The 21,596-nt window shown below is 39.0% G+C and overlaps 2 protein-coding genes across 5 annotated transcripts in view; one reads left to right on the top strand and one right to left on the bottom strand.

Moving 5' to 3' along the window:
• The window catches only part of SCYL2 (SCY1 like pseudokinase 2), a 53,633-nt gene extending 52,125 nt beyond the window's left edge, over positions 1-1,508 (bottom strand). For 2 of the 4 annotated variants that reach the window (XM_004006650.6, XM_027967658.3), the window contains exon 1: positions 1,262-1,508. The gene's annotated coding sequence lies outside the window, so the exon portion shown is untranslated. Of the gene's footprint in view, positions 1-1,158 lie in introns of all 4 variants that reach the window. The other 2 variants (XM_060414111.1, XM_027967657.3) reach the window with 2 other exon arrangements.
• On the top strand, positions 1,139-18,244 carry DEPDC4 (DEP domain containing 4). The gene is given in 11 exon segments (XM_060413675.1): positions 1,139-1,647; positions 1,650-1,728; positions 4,057-4,258; positions 4,260-4,454; positions 4,684-4,820; positions 4,994-5,131; positions 12,275-12,336; positions 12,338-12,419; positions 12,481-12,629; positions 15,701-15,779; positions 18,069-18,244. Coding segments are annotated over 11 exon segments (1,440 nt in total). The 5' UTR covers positions 1,139-1,506.
• The last annotated feature ends 3,352 nt before the right edge of the window (positions 18,245-21,596 follow it).

The following is a 21,596-nucleotide window of genomic DNA, read 5'->3' as shown; positions in this document are numbered from 1 at the left end:
TTGGATATCAGAGAGAATAGAATAGGTTTCTGCATGTGTATAAAATGGATCTGAACAGAATGAAGGTCCTTACTTTCCTTTAGGTTCTTTCCTTTAAACACTCCCTCAAAATTGTCTTTTATGCCTACAGTTTAATAGTATCTTAAGAATTCTACTTATACACTCAGCTGATAAATTATTTTAAAACTTAAAAAAAAAATAGTATTTAAATGAAAAAAAAAAAAAGATAAGCCAAACAAACAAAAAAAATAACCTGTAAAGTCCAGAAGGAAGCTTCAACCACCTGACTTTCAATCTGTTACTAGAACATGAAGGGGGTTTTATTGTGACAGGCTGGTTTGGAGCATTAACCTTAAACCATAATAAATATTCCAGAATGAAGAGGCTTGCGAAAGCGACTTAGGAAACTTCTTACTCATAGAATCCAATTTGTAAATTTTTTGACTCCAGACCTTGATCTATAAAAAACACTAGTTTGAAACTTAAAACTCTGTCACTACTGACTTGGTGCTTTTAAGTCGCTTGAGACTGGAGCCTCAGGAAGACTGTTATGGGAGCTGACTTGACAACACTGGTTCCCTTAATTACTGACCACAGTTATGTGCTCTACCGGATCCCAAGTTTTTGCAAGCTTCATGGATCTCAACCTTCTTCCATCCTTTCTCTCCCACTTAGAAAAACAGGAGAGCAGGAGCCTCGAAGAGGGTATTTAACAAAACACCTGCCCCACCCACCTCACAAACAATAACCTTCCATTCCAGAACTAAAGCTCCTATCAGAAAAGGACGCTGGGCCGGAGGGCCTCAGATGGTAACCCAGGTTATCAGAGGCGCACCTCAGCACTGAGGGGAGCTCTTCTCACCCAGTCCCGGAGTAGTGTCCTATTTCCCAAAAGGGAACCAATATCTCTACCGCGGAAACCCGAGCTCCTGAGCCTGAGCAGGGGGCTCTCCCTCCAGCAGATGGCTCCAGCCCCGGGTCTCCAGTCGCTTCCAGGCCTCAGGGAGACTCGGGCCTCCCGGATCCGCTCCCCGCAGCTTGCCGCTACCCCAGCCCCGCTTCGCGCGAGGGCGCCTACCACCCAGCCGGCCCCGCCTGCAGCCAGCAGGCCCGTCACCAGGCAACAGTCGCCAACCCCGGGGACCTTGGGAGGCCTACCCCCTGTGCGGGTCCTTCCCTATTCCTTCTCTCTGCCTGGGGAGCCCAGGCGGGTGCGCGATCGGTGAGGGAGGTCGTTCGGTATCCATGGGCGGTCACTCACCTCTTCCCCTTCTCCCTCAGGAGGGGCGGCGCTGGGGCTCTTCCTCTCCCGCCCCCCAAACGCCTCTCGGCTGCTCCTGCTCAGCTTCGGCGCCTGGCCGCTGCCGCCGGCTTACTCCATAGCCTCCTACACTCTTGCGGCCTCAAAGGTTGGAACCGGAGGAGGGGAAAAGGGAGGGGAGGGGCGGGAGTGGGGAGGAAGAGTAAAGGAGGGGGAAGAAGACCGAAAGACCAGTCGGTCCGGGCATGACGTCACTTCCGGCCCCGACGTCTTTGGCCCCCGCCCCAAGAGAGCCAAGTGGGGGCGGGGTCACGGGCCGGAGGCGGAGTCCGGTGGACGTGCTTATGGCAGATCTTTTGACTCCGCAGTTCCGTAGCCTTGCCTTGACGGCCAGATCCAGCTTCCCGGCCCTGGGCGGAACGCATCGAGCTTCGTAAGCCCTAGAGGCTCCAGGAAAAGAAGGACAGGTAGCCCTTTAGAGCCTAGCCAAATGTGCCCTAAAGAGGGGGACGGCTGCGGAGAGCGAAGGTTTCAACTCTGAGCTCAGGCCTCTGGGGCCCGCCCCCTTCCTGGACCCGCCCCTTTCCCCGCCCACATGTCCTCTCTGACTGAGGACCGCCTCTGGGTCTTTTCAGAAGCTACTCTTCTTGGGAAATCCTGGAAAGCAGTGCTTCTCAGACTTCAATATGAACACATGATTTGGGGATGTTGTTAAAATGCAGCTTGGATTCAAGAGTATGGTCTGCTGGTCTATGTTTCTAGGACGTTCATAAGATGATGCCAATGCTGCAAGTCCTTGAGCTCGAGGACTATTTCTTTAACCTGGCCTACTTGTTTAATGACACTTAGCTAGGCAGCTGGTCCATGGAAAATAACCTTGTCTCCACCGCTCATAGACTCCTAGGCTTATCTATCCCACCCTACCCTAACCTCGACCGTACTTGCTCCTGCTCCTCAAACCTTCCCCTTTTCCCACTCTGCCTTCCGCCCCCTGCTTCTGTCTACGCACTGTCCACAAAGTCTCGCGCTGTAATAGTTCAAGGATAGACAGCTTCTGCTACAGAGGGCATTTGAAGGTGACTGTTTCTTTGCTCTAAACATCACACCGTTATGTAAAATTGGCATCCAGTTTCCTGTTACTCACTTACTCCTTGGAAGAAAGTTATGACCAACCTAGACAGCATATTAAAAAGCAGAGACATTACTTTGCCAACAAAGGTCTGTCTAGTCAAAGCTAGAAAAACCATGTCTTTCACCATAAAGAAAGCTGAGCGCCGAAGAATTGATGCTTTCGAACTGTGGTGTTGGAGAAGACTCTTGAGAGTCCCTTGGACTGCAAGGAGATCCAACCAGTCCATCCTAGAGGAAATCAGTCCTAAATGTTCATTGGAAGGACTGATATTGAAGCTGAAACTCCAATACTTTGGCCGCCTGATGTGAAGAGCTGACTCATTTGGAAAGACCCTGATGCTGGGAAAGATTGAAGACAAGAGGAGAAGGGGACGACAGAGGCTGAGATGGTTGGATGGCATCACCGACTCAATGGACGTGAGTTCGGGTAAACTCCGGGTGATGGACAGGGAGGCCTGGTGTTCTGCGGTCCATAGGGTCGACTGAGCGACTGAACTGAACTGAATTGAACTTCCACTTATTCATAGGCAAAGGAAGAAAGACCTTAAATTCTTGGATTCTAACAACAAAAATCTAGAAACAACATTCTAGATGTTTCCATTTATTCCCTTATCTTACTAAAAAAATTTTATTAAAAATTCCCTGGGGTAGGAGGGAATGAAGAGTGACTGCTAACTGTATGAAGTCTTCTTTTTAAAGTGATGAAATGGTCTGGAGTTAGATGAAAGAAACGGCTGCACAGAGTTGTGAATGAAAAGTCATTGAATTGTACGCTTTAAGAGAGTGAATTTTGTGAAATGTAAATTATATCTAAATTTTTAAATTTAATTGTCTCCAATTAATTGAAAAAGTTTATATATGTACATTATAAAAATCAGAAACACGTATGCTGAAAAGTGAACATGCTTTCATTATATCTATTTCCCAAAGGTTAGTTTGAATTTTATCCTTCCAGACCTTTCTTTCTGTTTTCATATATTTGTGTATAGGTTAGGAATTTATTTTTGCATAACTAGAATGATATTAATAGTATACAAATTGTTCCGCCCAACTCTGTTTTTACTACTTAATGAAATCCTTCATGCCATAAATGTCATTCTTTCTAATGGTTTTTAATATTCTGTAATAAAGCTATACTATAATCTATTTAACTATTCCCCATGTGCTGGACATTTCACTGTCTTCAGGTTTTCATTATTCCTAAGTTTTCTTTTTCAACAAGAACAACTGACAGATAAATCAAGTTTTTTCAGCTCCTTGCCCTAGATTTCTGTCATGCAAAGGTTGTCATTGTTCAAAAAGTCAAAAAGAAAAAATGAAAACAGTCTGATGAAGCCACAGCTCTGTAATAAAGAAGATTTCAGTAAGTGTGTGCATTCCTTTTGAATGTATCCTAAATTAATATTCTTCAAGACTATACATTCACATAATAGTATATGTTTTATCAGTAGAGCAAATTCCTAGGTTTACTCTGATTTTATTGGGAGGTGAACATGTGCAACCTTAGTAAACCTATTATAGTTTCCATAGGATGCGAGGAGAAGAAACTTAAGAAAGGCATTGGCAGCAGATATGACATAAAAAAGCATAAGGTTGCAAAAAAAACTTAAATATTTTTGTGTAATCTAAACTTGCTAGAAACATATGTTTAAATTTTTTTTCATGATGCTCTGGTCCCTTTCAAGCTACTCAGCTATGGGATGGTAGTATTTACTCCCTTCAGACTCAAGAGGAAATAAAAAGAAGGAAGCAGCATTTACAAACATAAAAGATTTTTACCGGTTTCTATGTTGTCAATGCAGTATTAAGTCATCTTAGGCAAAATATGTGCCTAAGTAGTAATGACATCTCTCGTCTTAAAGGAGTTGGAACCAGTAGCAACGAAGCTATTCAAAAATGAAAAGGAATTGGAATTTGAAGGTTCAAACAATAGACTCTACAGGCTTCTAGGCAATAAATCATCTTATGTATTTTGCAAAAGGAAAAAGAATTCTGAGACTGGGTTAACTGATGAAATAAAAGCAAAGAAACATTTAAGGTTAGTGTTAACCAAGATATTGTAGTATTTTGTGTTTAGATGCTGGCAGAACAGTCTTCACTGAGCGAACCTTAAATATTCTACTTTCAAGTTTTTTCAGAAATTAATAAAGGAAATAGTCATATAAATTAATCTGTTTCTGCATTTGCTCTAAAACGGTTATGAGGAAATGATCACATAAATACTTCAGAATTTATACCAGGAAAAACTTTATCTCCTCTGATGAATTGTGTGCTTCCTAGTTTTTGAAAAGTGATTTAACCAAAGTAGATAAAGTCAAAGTTATGGAAACTAGAGCAAAAGTCTTCTACTCTGTTATAGAAACCATGATAACCTTAGAATTAACATATGTATTTTTCTGTTTATTTACAATCCTAACATCCTCTTTTGGTGATATTCTATTATCTAATAAATTTATTACTTGTATCTTTTACTGTAAGCTGCCTGATATCTTTTTGAAAATAGGAAATGTATAAGTAAGTTTTAATAAGTAAATGCATATTTGAAATATTGGTCCTATATATAATAGAGAAATTCACATATTGTTTCTTTCAACTGACCAGAAGATGAAATGATTTCAAATCCTCTAGCACAAGAGATTGGTGAGGAAAGAATTGAGGAACTTATTGACACAATGAGTGGGAGTCTGGCTTTACCTATAAGCATCACAGTTGACAAACCTGTTCTCCCACTTTCAAAAGGTAATTTCAGTTTCCACTAGTTCTTTTCAGGACTTTTAAGGAAGAACTGACTTTAAATAGACCTTACTCTTTTAGAACATTATTAGGTTCACAGAAAAATTGAACAGAAAATACAGGGAATTCCCATATATACACAGCCTCCCCGCTATCAACACCCTATACCAGAGTGGTTGTTTGCTGTAATCCATGCACTTACATTGACATATCATTATCACTCAAAGCCCATGATTTACATTAGTGTTCACTCTTGGTGGTGTATATTATGATGTGGGTTTTGACAAATGTCTGATGACTGTTCCACCATTATAGTATTATACAGAATAGTTTCACGGCTCTGTAAATCCTCTGTATGTTCAGTTGCTCAGTCATGTCCAACTCTTTGCAACACTACAGACTGTAGCCCCACCAAGCTCCTCTGTCCATGGGATTCTCCATGCAAGACTACTGGAGTAGGTTGCCATTGTCTCATTTAGGGAGCCTTCCCAACCCAGTGATCGAACCCAAATCTTCTGCACTGCAGGCAGATTTTTTTATTAGCCATCAAGGAATTTGTCCTTCCTTCCCCAATATTTCATCTATTTGTGGTTTTGTGCTTATAATGCCACTTAACAGTGGAAAGAAGAGCCCCATGCCCAGGGCAGTTAGGAGGGATGCAATCACAATTCATAATGGTTACATACTATTCTGCGTGTGGTCAAACCATGACAGAAGCAAAACAAGCATGATTTGCACACTGGAGGAGCAAAAGTTATCAGCAATACTAGGATGAGTGTGAGAAGAGAAATGCATGGTGCCCAAAGAAAGGGTGCAAATGAGAAGAGAAGAGAAACTAGAAGAAAACTCTGAGAAAGAGGAATATTTAGAGGACAGGCTGAAAAAGAGGAGCCAACAAGAATTCGATTTTTACTTATTTTGAGTGAAAAAGAAAAACTTGTCTCATTGTTTTCCCATGAGGATATAGGATACCTTACCTGTCTCTGGAGAAACCTGTATGCAGGTCAAGAAGCAATAATATCAGTAACCTCAGATATGTACATGACACCACCTTAATGGCAGATAGCAAAGAGGAACTAAACAGCCTCTTGATGAAGGTAAAAGAGGAGTGAAAACACTAGCTTAAAACTTGACATTCAGAAACCAAAGATCATGGCATCAGATCCCGTCACTTCATGGCAAATAGATGGGGGGAAAGTGGGAACTGACAGATTTCTTTTTCTTGGGCTCCAAAATCACTGTGGATGGTGACTCAAGCCATGAAATTAAGACAAACCTAAATAATATATTGAAAAACAGAGACATCACCTGGCTGACAAAGGTCTGTACAGTCAAAGCTATGGTTTTTCCAGTAGTCATGTATGGATGTAAGAGTCGGACCATAAGGAAGGTTGAGTGCTGAAGCCTTGATGCTTTCAAACTGTGGTGCTGGAGAACTCTCAAGAGTCTGTTGGACAGCAAGGAGATCAAACCAGTCAATCCTAAAGTACATCAACTGGAAGGACTGATGCTGAAGCTGAAGCTTCAATCCTCTGACTACCTGATAGAAAGAGTTGACACGTTTGAAAGGGTGTCACACACCCTGATGCTGGGAAAGATTGAAGGCAGCAGGAGAAGGGGATAACAGAGGATGCGATGGTTAGATAGCGTCACCAATTCAGTGGACATGAGTTTGAGCAAACTCCAGGAGATAGTGAAGAACAGGGAAGCCTGACGAGCTGCAATCCATGGGATTGCAAAGAATCAGACACAAAAATAAACAAAAATAAAAAGAAATTCCTAACTAAAGATGGATATAATTTATCAGTGAAGATGCTTATAAAAGTAATTTTCATTTGTTGGGCCTTTCTCTGGGCCAAGTAACTTGTTAATGCATTTTATATTTGTTATCTATAATTTAACAATAGACCTGTAAAGTGAGGGTAGAACTTTCATTTTATAGTTGGGAAAACAGACTGAAAAGGATAAATAAATAAGACATGGTAAGGGAAAGAAAGATGGCACTCTTATGTACTTTTAAAAACATTTTTATTTGTATCTTTGTTATACATAATATAAAACAAAGTAGTCCTACAGATTTTCTCATCAAAAAATATGTTTCCTACCGTTCTCCTCTCATGCATTTGCTGCTGCTGCTGCTGCTGCTAAGTCGCTTCAGTCGTGTCCGACTCTGTGTGACCCCATAGATGGCAGCCCACCAGGCTCCCCCGTCCCTGGGATTCTCCAGGCAAGAATACTGGAGTGGGTTGCCATTTCCTTCTCCAATGCATGAAAGTGAAAAGTGAAAGTGAAGTCGCTCAGTCATATCCGACTCTTTGCAACCCCACGGACTGCAGCCCACCAGGCTCCTCCGTCCATGGGACTTTCCAGGCAAGAGTATTGGAGTGGGTTGTCATTGCCTTCTCCTTCTCATGTATTTGCCCCTCTCCAAAGACAACCATTTACAATTCTCTATATTGTAACCCATGTATGTTATAAATGTATCTCATGTCTCTAAATATCATGCTTATACTGCTGCTTCATGTTTTTTCAGTTTTACAGACATCTATTAATTTTCTAAAAAGGAAAATAGGGTTTATGTCTCTTCTTTTTCTTGCATTCGTCTCCCAAATACTTTAAATGGTTTACATGCATTTATATACTCTTCTATGAATAACATATTTAACAAAAAATGTTAGGTGAAAATAGAAATATCTTTAGTTTTAACACTTTTTGTGTTTAGCCAGATATTTTAAACATTGTTACAAAATAATAATTATCAAGTTTTGCATTTTAAAAAAGGAGATTTTTTTTGGCTGTACTGTGTATCTTGTGGGATCTTAGTTCCCCTATCAGGGATTGCACCTGAGTCATGGCTTAGCTGGTGACTCAGATGATAAAGAATCCACTTGCAGTGCGGGAGACCTGGGTTTGATCCCTGAGTTGGGAAGATTCCCTGGAGAAGGGAACGGCTATGTACTCCAGTATTTTGGCCTGGAGAATTCCATGGACTATCCATGCAAAAAGTCAGACACAACTGAGCGACTTTCACTTTCACAGCAGTGAAAGTTCTGAGTTCTGACCACTGAACTTCCAGGGAATCCCCTAAAAGAGGAGACTTTATGTTAAAACAAAATTCAGCCAAGTCTGGGAACCTCTACTTTAGTTTAGACTATTTATTTTATAGACACGGAAACTGAGTTAGATAACTTGCAAAGTTTCTGCAGTTAACGAATGGCATCAAGACTCAGACCTGGGAACTTCCCTGGTGGTTCAGTGGTTGAGAATCCACCTTGCACTTTAGGGGATGGGGGTTCAATCCATTGTCGGGGAACTAGGATCTCACATGCCTTGGAGAAACTAAGCCTGTGGGCTGCATGGTGTGCCAGAAGATCTGATGTGCTGCAACTAAGACTTGACACAGTAAAATAAATTTTTAAAAAGGACTCACACCTAGATTTCCATACTTTTACCCAATGTCTTATCATTATTGTTGCAACAAAGTATTGTAAACTATTAAATGGGTACAGTTGAAATATATGTAGTTGGTATGTTTGCTCTTTGTCCCAACTGAACCTGTAAGCCTTCAGAATAGAGAAACAGAGAACCTATTTTAGTTGTTCTTTCTAATAAAACATGGTTTTGAAAGAGGTACTCTTTCATAAGTTACTAATAACAAGTCTCTTTATCTTTGAAAGTCTTAAATCTACTAAATCCCACTAAAGTAGGGGTTTTTTTTGTTTTTTGTTTTGTAAAAGGGCTTGCAAAAGAGAACTAACTTTAAAATTGATTGTTCTTATATCTAATGAGTAAAAAAAATTCACTTTTTAAAAGTTTTCATACCAAAATTTTTGGAAAAATGCATTTGGAAGTTTCTTTAAATTCTAAGAAATCAGGCATGGTTGGAGCTTTTGTTGTTGTCATTATCCACTGTAATCTGACTATTCTGTGATCCTCAAGCACAAAAACACCCCCTCAGATGTATCAACACATATAAAACTGTATGGTTTTATAAAATTAAATAATTAGCTGGCCCACAAGAAAATCTAAGCTACTTTCTATTTGGAAAAATATGGCTGACTAAAGGTATGCAGTTGGCAATACACCTGTATAAATGTCAGCCGAGAAATAAAACTATCGAGTTCTTCTTTTCTTTGTTTTTGAAAAAGGTCATTCCTTAATTCCCCCCAAACTGAGAAACCTACTTCACTTGAATTGAGTCGAAAATTCTGCCAGCAGTGATAAAGCCAGGACTGCAGGCTTCTTGCAAATTTGCATTTGTGCGACTAGTAGAGTCAAGGTGAACCTTTGCTGAGATTTGTTTACTTTTTACAGGTGAGATGTGTTTCTTTACTGAGATTCGTTTATTTTTTACAGGTGTTTCTTTCTGATAACACCTGTAAAATGTATCAGAAATATAAAAAAATATAATGACTAATATTTTGAAGCGAATATACTAATATTTTTGAAATATATTTTAGAAATGTTAGGGATTCTAAAGATGCAGGCACTCTCCCTCTCTCCTGAGGGGAATGTCCAGATCGGCTAGAGCAATTCCACTATTCATCAGTTTTACTTGACTTCCAGAAGAATACATTGTACAAAGGTTTCCTCAGCCAAAGTGAAGTGTGATTCCTACTGAACACACTGTACTTCTCCCACCAAAACATTTACACGCTGAATGAAATTGCCTGTTGACTTGTCTTTGTTTCCTACTGGAGTGTGAGGTACTTAGGGACAGTCTTCATCTTTGTTCACCATTTTATCTCCTGTTGAATGGCCCAGTGCTTAGCTGTTGGTATGTAACACTTAGTGAATGAATGGCTCATATACTGCTTCCTTATTTTATAAAAATTTTCTTTTTATTTATACACATATACACATACACTCATCTGTACATATGTTTGTGTTTAGGCTATCCTAAACACTGGATGGATTGTATGCTCTTCAAATGCGAAGTGTGTCCCCTTGAATCCCCTTCACCCAGCACAGAGATGATTGGATAAGAAATGTGCCATTAAGAATATGGTGGTGACTGTATGTGTTGCCACAACATCCTTCTTGAGTCTTAATTTCCTCACATGGAGCTAGCTATTCTGTTTATCAGCTCTGCACTTGGCTAATATGTCTAGACATGCACATTTCTCTGCTCCCTCTCCTTCAGGTCTTTGCTTAAATATCATCTTCCTGATGATAATTCCCAACATCTTATTTAAAATCACAACACTAATCCCAGAGTGTAGTCTGATCTCCTTTTTTCCTTCATTTCTCTCCAGAGAACTTAATACAAACTGACACAGACATATTTTACTTTTTGTTATTTATTATCTGCCTCCCTCTTCCCTGTAGACTATAAGCCCAGTGTTTCTCATGATGTACTCTGCATAGAAGTTAAATAAGCAGGGTGACAATATACAGCCTTGATGTACTCCTTTTCCTATTTGGAACCAGTCAGTTCTTCCATGTCCAGATCTAACTGTTCCTTCCTGACCTGCATATAGGTTTCTCAAGAGGCAGGTCAGGTGGTCTGGTATTCCCATCTCTTTCACAATTTTCCACAGTTTATTGTGATCCACACAGTCAAATGCTTTGGCATAGTCAATAAAGCAGAAATAGATATTTTCTAGAACTCTCTTGCTTTTTCAATGATCCAGCAGATGTTGGCAATATGATCTCTGGTTCCTCTGCCTTTTCTAAAACCAGCTTGAACATCTGGAAGTTCACGGTTCACGTATTGCTGAAGCCTGGCTTGGAGAATTTTGAGCATTACTTTACTAGCATGTGAGATGAGTGTAATTGTGGAGTAGTTTGAGCATTCTTTGGCATTGCCTTTCTTTGGGGTTGGAATGAAAACTGACCTTTTCCAGTCCTGTGGCCACTGCTGAGTTTTCCAAATCAGGAGAGAGGCTGCTTATTAACTGATGAGTATATTGGTATTTATTCAGGAATTATTGAACTTTTAGTTAAGTGATGTTTAAACTTCAGTTATTGCATAATAATAAAACCTGAAGATACGAGTTGTGGAAAATTATATGTATTATATGAGTATTGCTTTTTTTGGCTCTGCTCTGCAGGAGGTAGGATCTTAGTTCCCCAAGAAGGGACTGAACCCATGCCCCTTGCAGTGGAAGCATGGATTCCTAGCCACTGGACCACCATGGAATTCCCTGAATGTTGCATTTTAATATTTTTTTCTATGGTATCAAATTACTTCATGGAGTCTTTTTTTTCCAAAGACCATGGCTTATGGAATCTTAGTTCCCCCACCACAGACGAAACCAAAGGACCTGTCAGTGAAAGCACGGAGTCCTAACAACTAGATCACCAGCACATTCCCTCATAGAGTTCTTTTTTCACTACTTTTTCCCTGCCATGTAAATTGTAATGTCAAATGTAATAATGTAGTATAGGAATTAGATCTAAGGTAATTCTATCATAGGGACATTCTAAGAAATACTTTGATACACTATAGGACTAGAGAGGGGCTTCCCTTGTGGCTCAGCTGGTAAAGAATCCACCTTCAATGCTGGAGACCCGGGTTCAATACCTGGGTTGGGAAGATCCCCTGGAGAAGGGAAAGGCTACCTACTCCAATATTCTGGCCTGGAGACTTCCATGGACTAAACAGTTGCAAAGAGTTGGACATGACTGAGCGACTTTCACTTTCAATTTTCACTTTCACAGGACTAGAGAATTGAGGTGTCTGTAAATATTAATTTCTGATGTACTAATTTGGTGACCTTTTAGTAAAATAAAAATTGAGTGACATATCATGTCTTTTTTTAGTTATCTAGGTGGCCATATAATTTCACATTAAAAACAAATTAAGGGGACTTCTCTGGTGGTCCAGTGATTAAGACTTTGCGCTTCTAGTGCAGAGAGTGCGGGTTTGATTCCTGGTTGGGGAACTAAGATCCCACAGGCTGTGGCATGCAGCAAAAAAAAGGAAATTAATGTTTGACAGTGTTGGATATAATTATGCATGTGTTTGGCCTATTATACAGATAATTTCCTATATGTTTGAAATATTTTATAATAAAAACTTTTCGAATGTAAAAATGAATCTGCAAACCAATTACAGCATCACAGCATTTTAATTGACTGCTAAGTAGTATAATCTGCATTTATTTTTTCCCCTTGCTTTGTCTTCTTTGTAAACCCACGTAACAGAAAATGAAAAAAGAACAGAAGCACTTGAAGCAACACAACTATATCTAAGATTGTTGTTGTCCCAACATTAGAGAAGAATTACAATGGCTACTTACTTTCATGGCAATTGCATCAGAAACTAATGCCAACAAGTTACAAAAAACAGGTTGAAAAAAATTGCAACAACAGTTTTAAAACCTATTTATTTCGTTTAAAACCAATTCAAGCTAATGAATCTTTTTGTTTACAATTTGATAACAAAATGGTGGTCCTGAAAACTCTTGCCAAAGCAGTTTTGCAATCCAAATCATTATTAAAAGTACAGCCAGGACAACTAGTCTTGTTCCTACTGGAGCTCTGCTATGAGCTCTTCAAGGTATGTCTGGCATTTTGCCTGGACACACTTATTACTAAGCTATTTGTGTCATATGAAAAAGCAAAAAATTTGCTTAATAAATGATTTACTGAGTACCTATAATGGGCAAAGATTGAAGGAATGCTGTCTCCCCACACCTGCTAAAGAGAAGGAAGCAGATTCAAAACAATGTTGGTGTTTAGTTGATATTTACAAGTATACTGATTAATTTCTTTAACCTATTTCTGCTGCATTACTATGTGCCAGGCACTGTCTTAGGTACTTGGAACACATTAGCAAAAAAAAAAAAAAAAAAAACCACAAAGATGCAGGCCCTTTTTCACTTTTGCTTCAGGGACCCAGGTTCAATCCCTGGTCAGGGAACCAGGATTCCACAGGCTATGTGGCGCAGACAAAAATAAAAACACACCTAATAAGTTATCATCATATAGTTTGATCAAAAGCAACAAATGCAATAGGAAAAAAAAGAGCAGTCTTAGGGAATTTTGAGGTGCTAGGGTGGGGGTTAGTAGGAGCTTATGGTATTAAATGGTGTGGCCAAGGTTGGGCTCATTGGGAAAGTGAGATTTGAACAGATAGTGGCATGAGGACAGTCAATTAAATGGCCATGAGGGTTGGGGGGTTGGTTTGGGGCAGAAAAAATGGTTTCTAGAGCAGAGGCCTTGGAGGTGATGCTTGCTGGGTGTTGAGGAACAAGAGCAAGGAAGTGGTAAGCAGAGGGGAGAGTAGTGTGAGATGAGGTCAGAGAGGAGGTGGGCTTTGTAACCATTGGAGAGACTTTGCCTGTCCTTGGAATAAAGTGGGGAATCGTGAGAGGTTTTGAGCACAACAGTGGGCTCATCTGACTGATATTTATGAAGACAACTAGCTTTTGTGTTGTGGACAGATTATAAAGGGGGAAGGAAGGAAGCAGAAAAATCTTTTAGGAGGCTATTGTAATAATCTGGGCAAGAAATGTAGTGACTTGAAACAAAGGAGTAGCAATAGAGTTAGTGAGCCATTGTCAAATTCTTGATATATTTTGAAAAAGATCTTAAAAAAGATTTTTTTTCCTAACATAAGAAAAAAGATTACTTTTCTCTAAGGTAATCTTATAAAAAGATTACCTTTTAGCCTCACTACTCTATTTTAGTACCAGACACTGGTACTTTTAGTGGCATTATTTCTCCAAAGCCTCTATAAAGAAATATTCCCTTCTCAACTGGATGGGAGGGGAGTTTGGGGGAGTGTGGATATATTTAAAACAAATTGTTCCCCTCTCAGTTTTTTTGTGTGTAAAAAATTTATCTCATGTCATTAGAAATACATTGGTTTGAGCTTTGTAACAGTTCTCTCACCCTTAAGTGAAGTTTCTTTCCATTATTTCAGAGAAAAATGTGATACTAAGTATATACAATAGAAGCAGTCCCTCTTTTATGACTTTTGAATGAAATATATTCTAAAGCTCATTTAAAAATCAGTTGTTACTCTGCACCTCATTTTTCATCATAAAATATAATAAATAGAGATTAGGGCAGTGGTTATATAAATGTTTAATTCTACAGTCAGTAAACCATAATTCATGTTTATTCCTTACTTATAAAAAGATCCAACCAGGAATTTAGAAAGAATGTTTTCTCTCCTCCTCTTCCTTACCACTTAGCATCTCCACTTTCTTCTCACTCTGCCTCCTCCTCTAGGTAAATAAATTCTCCTCTTTGCTACATATGGTTGAGAAGTTAGAAAGGATTTTTTACCTCCCCCTCATGTCAGAACTAGCAATGTCATAAAGGTACTAGTTCAAATTTTGTAGCAGGACTAAGAGGGAGAAGGAACTTGACATGGGCTGGAGGATATGCTGGTATGGAATTCAGGAAGCAGGGAGAAGTGACTCCAGTGACTGGTTTCTGGAGATTAGGGGACGAAGTATTTCAGGGAAATGGAGATGGGGGTATTTATAATACGGGATCTCAAGCAAGCCAAGCTTTTCCCTGTTACAGAGCTTTACTTGTGCTGTCTTGGGTATGTCTTTTCTCTTCAGTCTTTTTACGGCCTCACTCTTTCACATCACTTCAGGCCTCTGCTCAAAATGATAGTCTCTCAGTATCTAAGGGGTATCTTTCTATCTTCTCTGATTAAGATAGCTACCCATCTCCTTCACTCTAGCTTTGTATCCTGCTTTATCTTTCTTAATGGCACTTATCACTACCTGAAATTATATATTTGCTGATTTTTGAAATTGTCTTTATCTCATGTGCTGTCATGTCTGAGAAAGCAAATTCCATGAGTTCAGACTTGATGTGCTTATTTATCACCTAGAACTGTCCTGGCACATAGAAATCACTCACTAAATTTTTGTTGCATGACAGAATGAATTGATGGGGATGGCTTCATGTTTGAAAATTTTCAGGACAATAGAAGCTAATGGAAAGTTACCTACCTTGGGGCTCAAGATGAAGGAGCTATGTGGATATGAGGTTCAACATTGGTAGGTCTACCCTCTATAACAATGTTAGCTGAGGGAATTTTTTTCCCCCGATACATGTTGTAATCTGGGATTTCCTTTGTGTGATAACTAAGACTAGAAAAAGAGTATATATCTATTTTAAGAGAATGATATTATTACGTATTTTAGAGCTACTATTTACATATAGATCATGTGATTACAGTGCAAGATTATCTAGTCCAGTGCTGTTATGGAAGTACAAATAATTTTTATTATAGTAGAGCACTGTACTAATGATTGGTTAACCTAGTTTCAGATATACCACATATGTGGAAGTAGAAAATAGAATTTTAAGAATTCTAAAAAAGTTTCAAGTATTTATACACCCTTTATAATTCAGAGGCCTTCTGCTACCCGCCCCCTTTCCCCATCTGTAATCCTCTTCCCCTATCCATTGGTCAAAAAAACTGAGATTTTTTTTGCCATTCCCTCCTCCAGAGGATCATCCCAACCCAAGGATCAAACCCGGGTCTCTTGCATTGCAGGCTGATTCTTTACCGTCTGAGCCACCAGGGAAGCCCCCTGTATTAGATTACTGGCTAGAAAAATTCATATTAGAAACTTGAAAATATCTGTTTTTATGTAGACACCAGTTACTTTATTGGATATGGTTAGTAAGAAATTTAAGAAGCTTCTGCATGGAGAAGATCCAGATGCCATATCAGGTATTGACTCAGACTTATTCTTTCTATATCATTAAGTGACTGTTATAGTCACAAAAGTTGGAAGGGAACCAAGGGTGAGTATGTAATAAATGTATAATGCTATAAAAGGTGGTTACATTAAGGTTATTTTTTAATATCTCTAGAGTAAGTTCTTCTCTAGTTCTTTTTGGAAGCCCTCTGTTTGATTACCTTTCTTCTAAAAAGGTAAATACTTTCTGTATCTCATTGCTGCTTCCAGATGGGGGTATTTATAATAGGGAATCTCAAACAAGCCAAGCTTTTTCCTATTATAGGGCTTTACCTGTGCTATCTTGATTATAAAGACAGGGATAAATATTTGATATCAGAAACATTTAAAATCAACTGACTGAGAAAGTGGTTCAGATGATCAGATATGTGTCTGATGGAAAAAAGATGATGAACAAAGAAAAATGGCATGGCAGGTTTTCGTGTTCTGAGATTGATGTGAGTTGTAACAGGGCTAAAGGCAGTATGGTATAGTATAGAAACTCCAAACCCTGGGAGTGGGGCGATCCCAGGTTCAGACCTTAGCTCAGCCATGTGGTCCAAGCTTCTGTTTCTTTATTGATAAGGCAGGGCTAATAATAATGCCAACAACTCTACACCTTAGAACATTGAAGATTTAGTGAGAAAAAGTACAAAAGGTTTGACATATGTAAACATTCATTGTAAGCTATTATTATATTATTATTTGAAGGACAGTAGATTCTGAACAGAGAGTTAGGAGTAAGATTTTAAGTTTTCAGAGGCAATGTAATTCCAGGGTGTCACCATGTGTGTTTTAAGCAAAGCCCATTATAGTGAAAATAGAAAAAGAAAAAAAAAACCCACAAAACCTAATATTAATGGGCTGTAGGATTTCAGAAGTTAACAGTGATTGAGAATTGCTTTGCTTTGTCTGGAGATTAAGGTGTCCCCATCTGTAGATCAGCATAGAGAGAGGCTTAGTTGACTGTACATGCTAAGACAGCTCACTGCTGCTGCTAAGTCACTTCAGTCGTGTCCGACTCTGTGTGACCCCGTAGATGGCAGCCCACCAGGCTCCACCATCCCTGGGATTCTCCAGGCAAGAACACTGGAGTGGGTTGCCATTACCTTCTGCAATGCATGAAACTGAAAAGTGAAAGAGAAGTCGCTCAGTCATTTCTGACTCTTTGCAACCCCATGGACTGCAGCCTACCAGGCTCCTCCATCCATGGGATTTTCCAGGCAAGAGTACTGGAGTGGGGTGCCATTGCCTTCTCCAAGATAGGGAGATGCAAAAAAGACTGCTCACATTCATGAAATTCTTTGTTCACGTTTTGTACATGCTTCTGATGGTTCAGGACACACTACCCCAAAACGTGGCACATGACATTGAATATTTTAAGCTGAAAGAGTTTGAGAAAATGGCAGGAGCAGGAGGGTTGCTCTGACCTACTCCCCTCTTGCCATTTCTCCCTGAAATAGGCTGTAACACCTTCATATGAAAGATGCCCTCTCTACACCAAGAGCAAAGGACTATCCTTATCTCCCAAGGCAAAGGGAAGTCAAGAAGAATCTGAACAAACAGGCTTTGCTAACTTTTCCCAGTTTATTACAATTACCTCATACCTTACCTTGTCACATTCTTCCAGGACTGTGTATTCTTCATCAAAGAAAAGAAAGTGAAGTCGCTCAGTCATGTCTGACTCTTTGCGACCCCATGAACTGTAGCCATGGGATTTTCCAGGGTTAAGAGTACAGGAGTGGGTTGCCATTTTCTTCTCCAATTCTTCATCAAACCTAGCATAAAGTATAAACGTCTGTTTCTTTGAGTCATTTCCTTATGAAGGCTTCTATGTCACATAAAACTTACTAAATACATTTGTATGCTTTTTCTCCAGTTTTTATATTTATCAGTTTACTTCTCAGACCTAGCCAGGGACCCTAACAAAGTCAAGGAAAACTTTTTCCTCCCCTTCACCTTCAATTTGTGAGTCATGTCATTTAAATTCCAGTGTATTCCACTTGAAACTAGAATAGTAGTACATTGGTTCTCCTACGTCATGGACTTATCTTGGAAATAAAATCAAATAATGTATGTAAAATAAGACAAGGTATGTTTTGCTAAAGTATAGAGCACATGTAAAGAAACAGTATTACTCTGAAGCAAATAAAATATAAGTAATGTCATCTACCATATTTGAGGAAAAAAGTCCAACATAACACCAGTTTGAATAGGTACATTTTCATGATTTTCTTAACTTGCTTTTCCAACTGTACTATTTTTTTTTTTTTTTTTTTTAGATTTCACATCTTGCCAATGCTTGACATACAAGGAGTTTGAAAAACAAAAGGAAAGAACAAGCCAATATCTTAACCAGTCGGCTCTTGAGATTAATAGTAACCCTAGTACCTCTTTGAAATAAAAAACTAAAGTAATTAAAGAATTCCAAAAACACCATTCAGAAGTTTTGCACTAACTTTTCTAGGAGAAGAAACTATAATTTGTTAATATAAAGAACTCTGGTAGTTTTCTCAAACTGCCAATACCCACACTGTAGTGTAGAAAGATAGCCTATAAGCATTTAAAGTGTAATTATGCTTAAACTTTGTTGAGGAAGAGTCAAAAGGTACACATGTCCAGTCATAAAATACACTAGTCCTGGGATGTAATGTATAGCATAGCAACTATAGTTAACAATACTCTATTTAGTATTTGGAAGTTGCTAAGAGAGTACATCTTTAAAAAACTGTAAAGGATGTTTTTTATCTTTAAAAGGGAATGTAAGTTAAATTCTTGTATGCTTATTCATTTAATTACTATGCTGCTTATTAAATGTGGTGCTATTATTAGGGATCTGACAGTTAATTTCCTTAGAATTTTTTTTCCACAGAAAAAGAACATTTTATATATGAGTTCTCCAAAGAAAGCATGTATTTTCCTTAGTACATACTACTTTTAAGCTACCCCTTTAGGCTACTGTAACTTCTAAGAAGGAAATGCTTATTAAGCAGAAGACTAAAAGCCACAAATTTAAAATTCATGAATACCTAAAACCATGATTTTGCCTTCTGATTCTTTTTCAGTCCATCAAGGTATTTATGGTTTTCTTCTTTTCTCCCTGTTTTAAAATTGATTAGTTTACTTTATGGGATCATTCTCTCAATGTGACGCAGGTTGAGGATTCAGTCTGTTGCAGCTTACACAAAAGTACATTCTTCTGTGGTCTTAATTTATGCCTTGATCACAGGGAAGAGAAGTGTGTATCGTTAAGTACTTGAAACATATATAACTAATGTCATCAGTTTTGTCTTTTTGTGTAAGAACTGTACCAGTTGGGTTGAATTTGAATGCTTGGTCAACGTTCTCAACTAAGAGTCTATTGAACAGGTTTCAGAGTGCTGAAAGTACAGTGTACTTTCTGGGGTTGTATGCGACTTTGTGTGTGTATGTGCTTATTTCTCTAGGAAGAAGATTCATAGCTTTCCACCAGATTCTCCAAGGGAATTATAAGTGAAGCACATTAAGAACCACTGGGTTAGAGAATCATTATTTATTCTGTTTTCAGAGAATACACTTAAGGCCCTTAATGACCTATACTTATATATTTTCCAAATTTTGCTCTTACTTTGTGGATAAACTCTTGGTCTAAATGTTAAAGTGTTACGTTAAAATAAGAGAGTTAGCTAGATGAATTCTAAATTCCTGTGACTTTAAAACAAAGACAAAGTAGAACAATTCTGACATTAGAAGATATTAACTGTCCTCATGTATATGGTTGTTTTGAATTGGGGAGGAAATTAGTATACCTCCAGTGCAAGAGCTGAGAGGGTGACTCTAGACAGGAAAAAAGTGGAAACATGCAGCCCAACCCTCATTATTAGTCAGGGTGCAGGGGAACGTCTCCTTATTAGGAGTCTCCTTATTAATGCTGCGTGTTGATCAGGTGGAGAATTGCTAGCTACCACTAATGGATGGCACTTTTAGAAATGTGTTAAAGATACTACTGTGTCCTTGGATCTGCTGCTCAGATTACTTATAACCTTGAACAGAGGTTTTGTTTTGTTTTTAATCTCTAGAATAAAAATATACATGCATAATTTGTGTTTATAAGACTAGACCAGAAATACCAAAGGTCTGAGAGACAGTGTGGTAGGGAACAAGGGTCTGTGCTCTGGGGTCAGAGATCTGGATTTACTACCTGACCTATTTGGGTTCATAAGGGAAAATGTTAGCAAGTGAGAACCCTGGGTTGAGATAAAATCCAATTTAGAAATAGTAGAATCACTAGTGCTTGAAATGTTTAATTTGAATGACATATCCTATAGCATTCCCTAATGGAGACTATTTTGAATATACTACTGTTCAATTAAACTTGTTTACAAAGTAAAATGATTTTTACTGAATGGTTTTGAAGGTTCTGGGGCATTAATTCTTAAAGAGAAATTCCTATCCCAGCTACTCCACCTAGTGTCAGCTCCATACAGTTTATCAGGCTTAAAGCAAATTCCTAAGGGTACTGTCATTCAATTTTAGGCTAAACCTTTTTGAGCAATGTAGGGACAAAGTTTTTCTTCCCTGTATAAATAAAATCCATTTCCAATCACTGAAAAGCTTATCTATTAGAATATTCAGCAAATTATGTTTATGACAATTAGCACCATGATTCACCCTGCTTAACACTTCTTATTCACATTTTTAGGCCCTATTCAGGTAAATATTATTTTAGTTCAGTACAGTTCAGTCGCTCAGTCGTGTCCGACTCTTTGCGACCCCATGAATTGCAGCATGCCAGGCCTCCCTGTCCATCACCAACTCCCAGAGTTCACCCAAACTCATGTCCGTCTAGTTGGTGATGTCATCCAGCCATCTCATCCTCTGTCGTCCCCTCCTCCTCTTGCCCCCAATTCCTCCCAGCATCAGTCTTTTCCAATGAGTCAACTCTTCACATGAGGTGGCTAAAGCAATGGAGTTTCAGCTTTAGCATCAGTCCTTCCAATGAACACCCAGGACTGATCTCTTTTAGAATGGACTGGCTGGATCTCCTTGCAGTCCAAGGGACTCTCAAGAGTCTTCTCCAACACCACAGTTCAAAAGCATCAATTCTTCGGCGCTCAGCCTTCTTCCCAGTCCAACTCTCACATCCATACATGACCACTGGAAAAACCATAGCCTTGACTAGATGGACCTTTGTTGGCAAAGTAATGTCTCTGCTTTCCAATATGCTATCTAGGTTGGTCTAACTTTTCTTCCAAGGAGTAAGCGTCTTTTAATTTCATGGCTGCAATCACCAGCTGCAGTGATTTTGGAGCCCCCCAAAATAAAGTTTGACACTGTTTCCACATCTATTTCCCATGACCTGATGAGACCAGACGCCATGATCTTCTTTTTCTGAATGTTGAGCTTTAGGCCAACTTTTTCACTCTCCTCTTTCACTTTCATCAAGAGGCTTTTTAGTTCCTCTTCACTTTCTGCCATAAGGGTGGTGTCATCTGCATATCTGAGGTTACTGATATTTCTCCCGGCAATCTTGATTCCAGCTTGTGCTTCTTCCAGCCCAGTGTTTCTCATGATGTACTCTGCACAGAAGTTAAATAAGCAGGGTGACAATATACAGCCTTGATGTACTCCTTTTCCTATTCGGAAACAGTCTGTTGTTCCATGTCTAGTTCTAACTGTTGCTTCCTGACCTCTATATAGGTTTCTCAAGAGGCAGGTCAGGTGGTCTGGTATTTCTATCTCTTTCAGAATTTTCCACAGTTTATTGTGATCCACACAGTCAAAGGCTTTGGCATAGTCAATAAAGCAGAAATCGATGTTATTTAACTTGG

Source organism: Ovis aries, chromosome 3 (genome assembly GCF_016772045.2).
Source record: "Ovis aries strain OAR_USU_Benz2616 breed Rambouillet chromosome 3, ARS-UI_Ramb_v3.0, whole genome shotgun sequence".
In the NCBI taxonomy this organism is placed as follows: Eukaryota; Metazoa; Chordata; class Mammalia; order Artiodactyla; family Bovidae; genus Ovis; species Ovis aries.
Note: the sequence above shows the minus strand (reverse complement) of the source record. Positions and strands in the feature narration are given on the sequence as shown.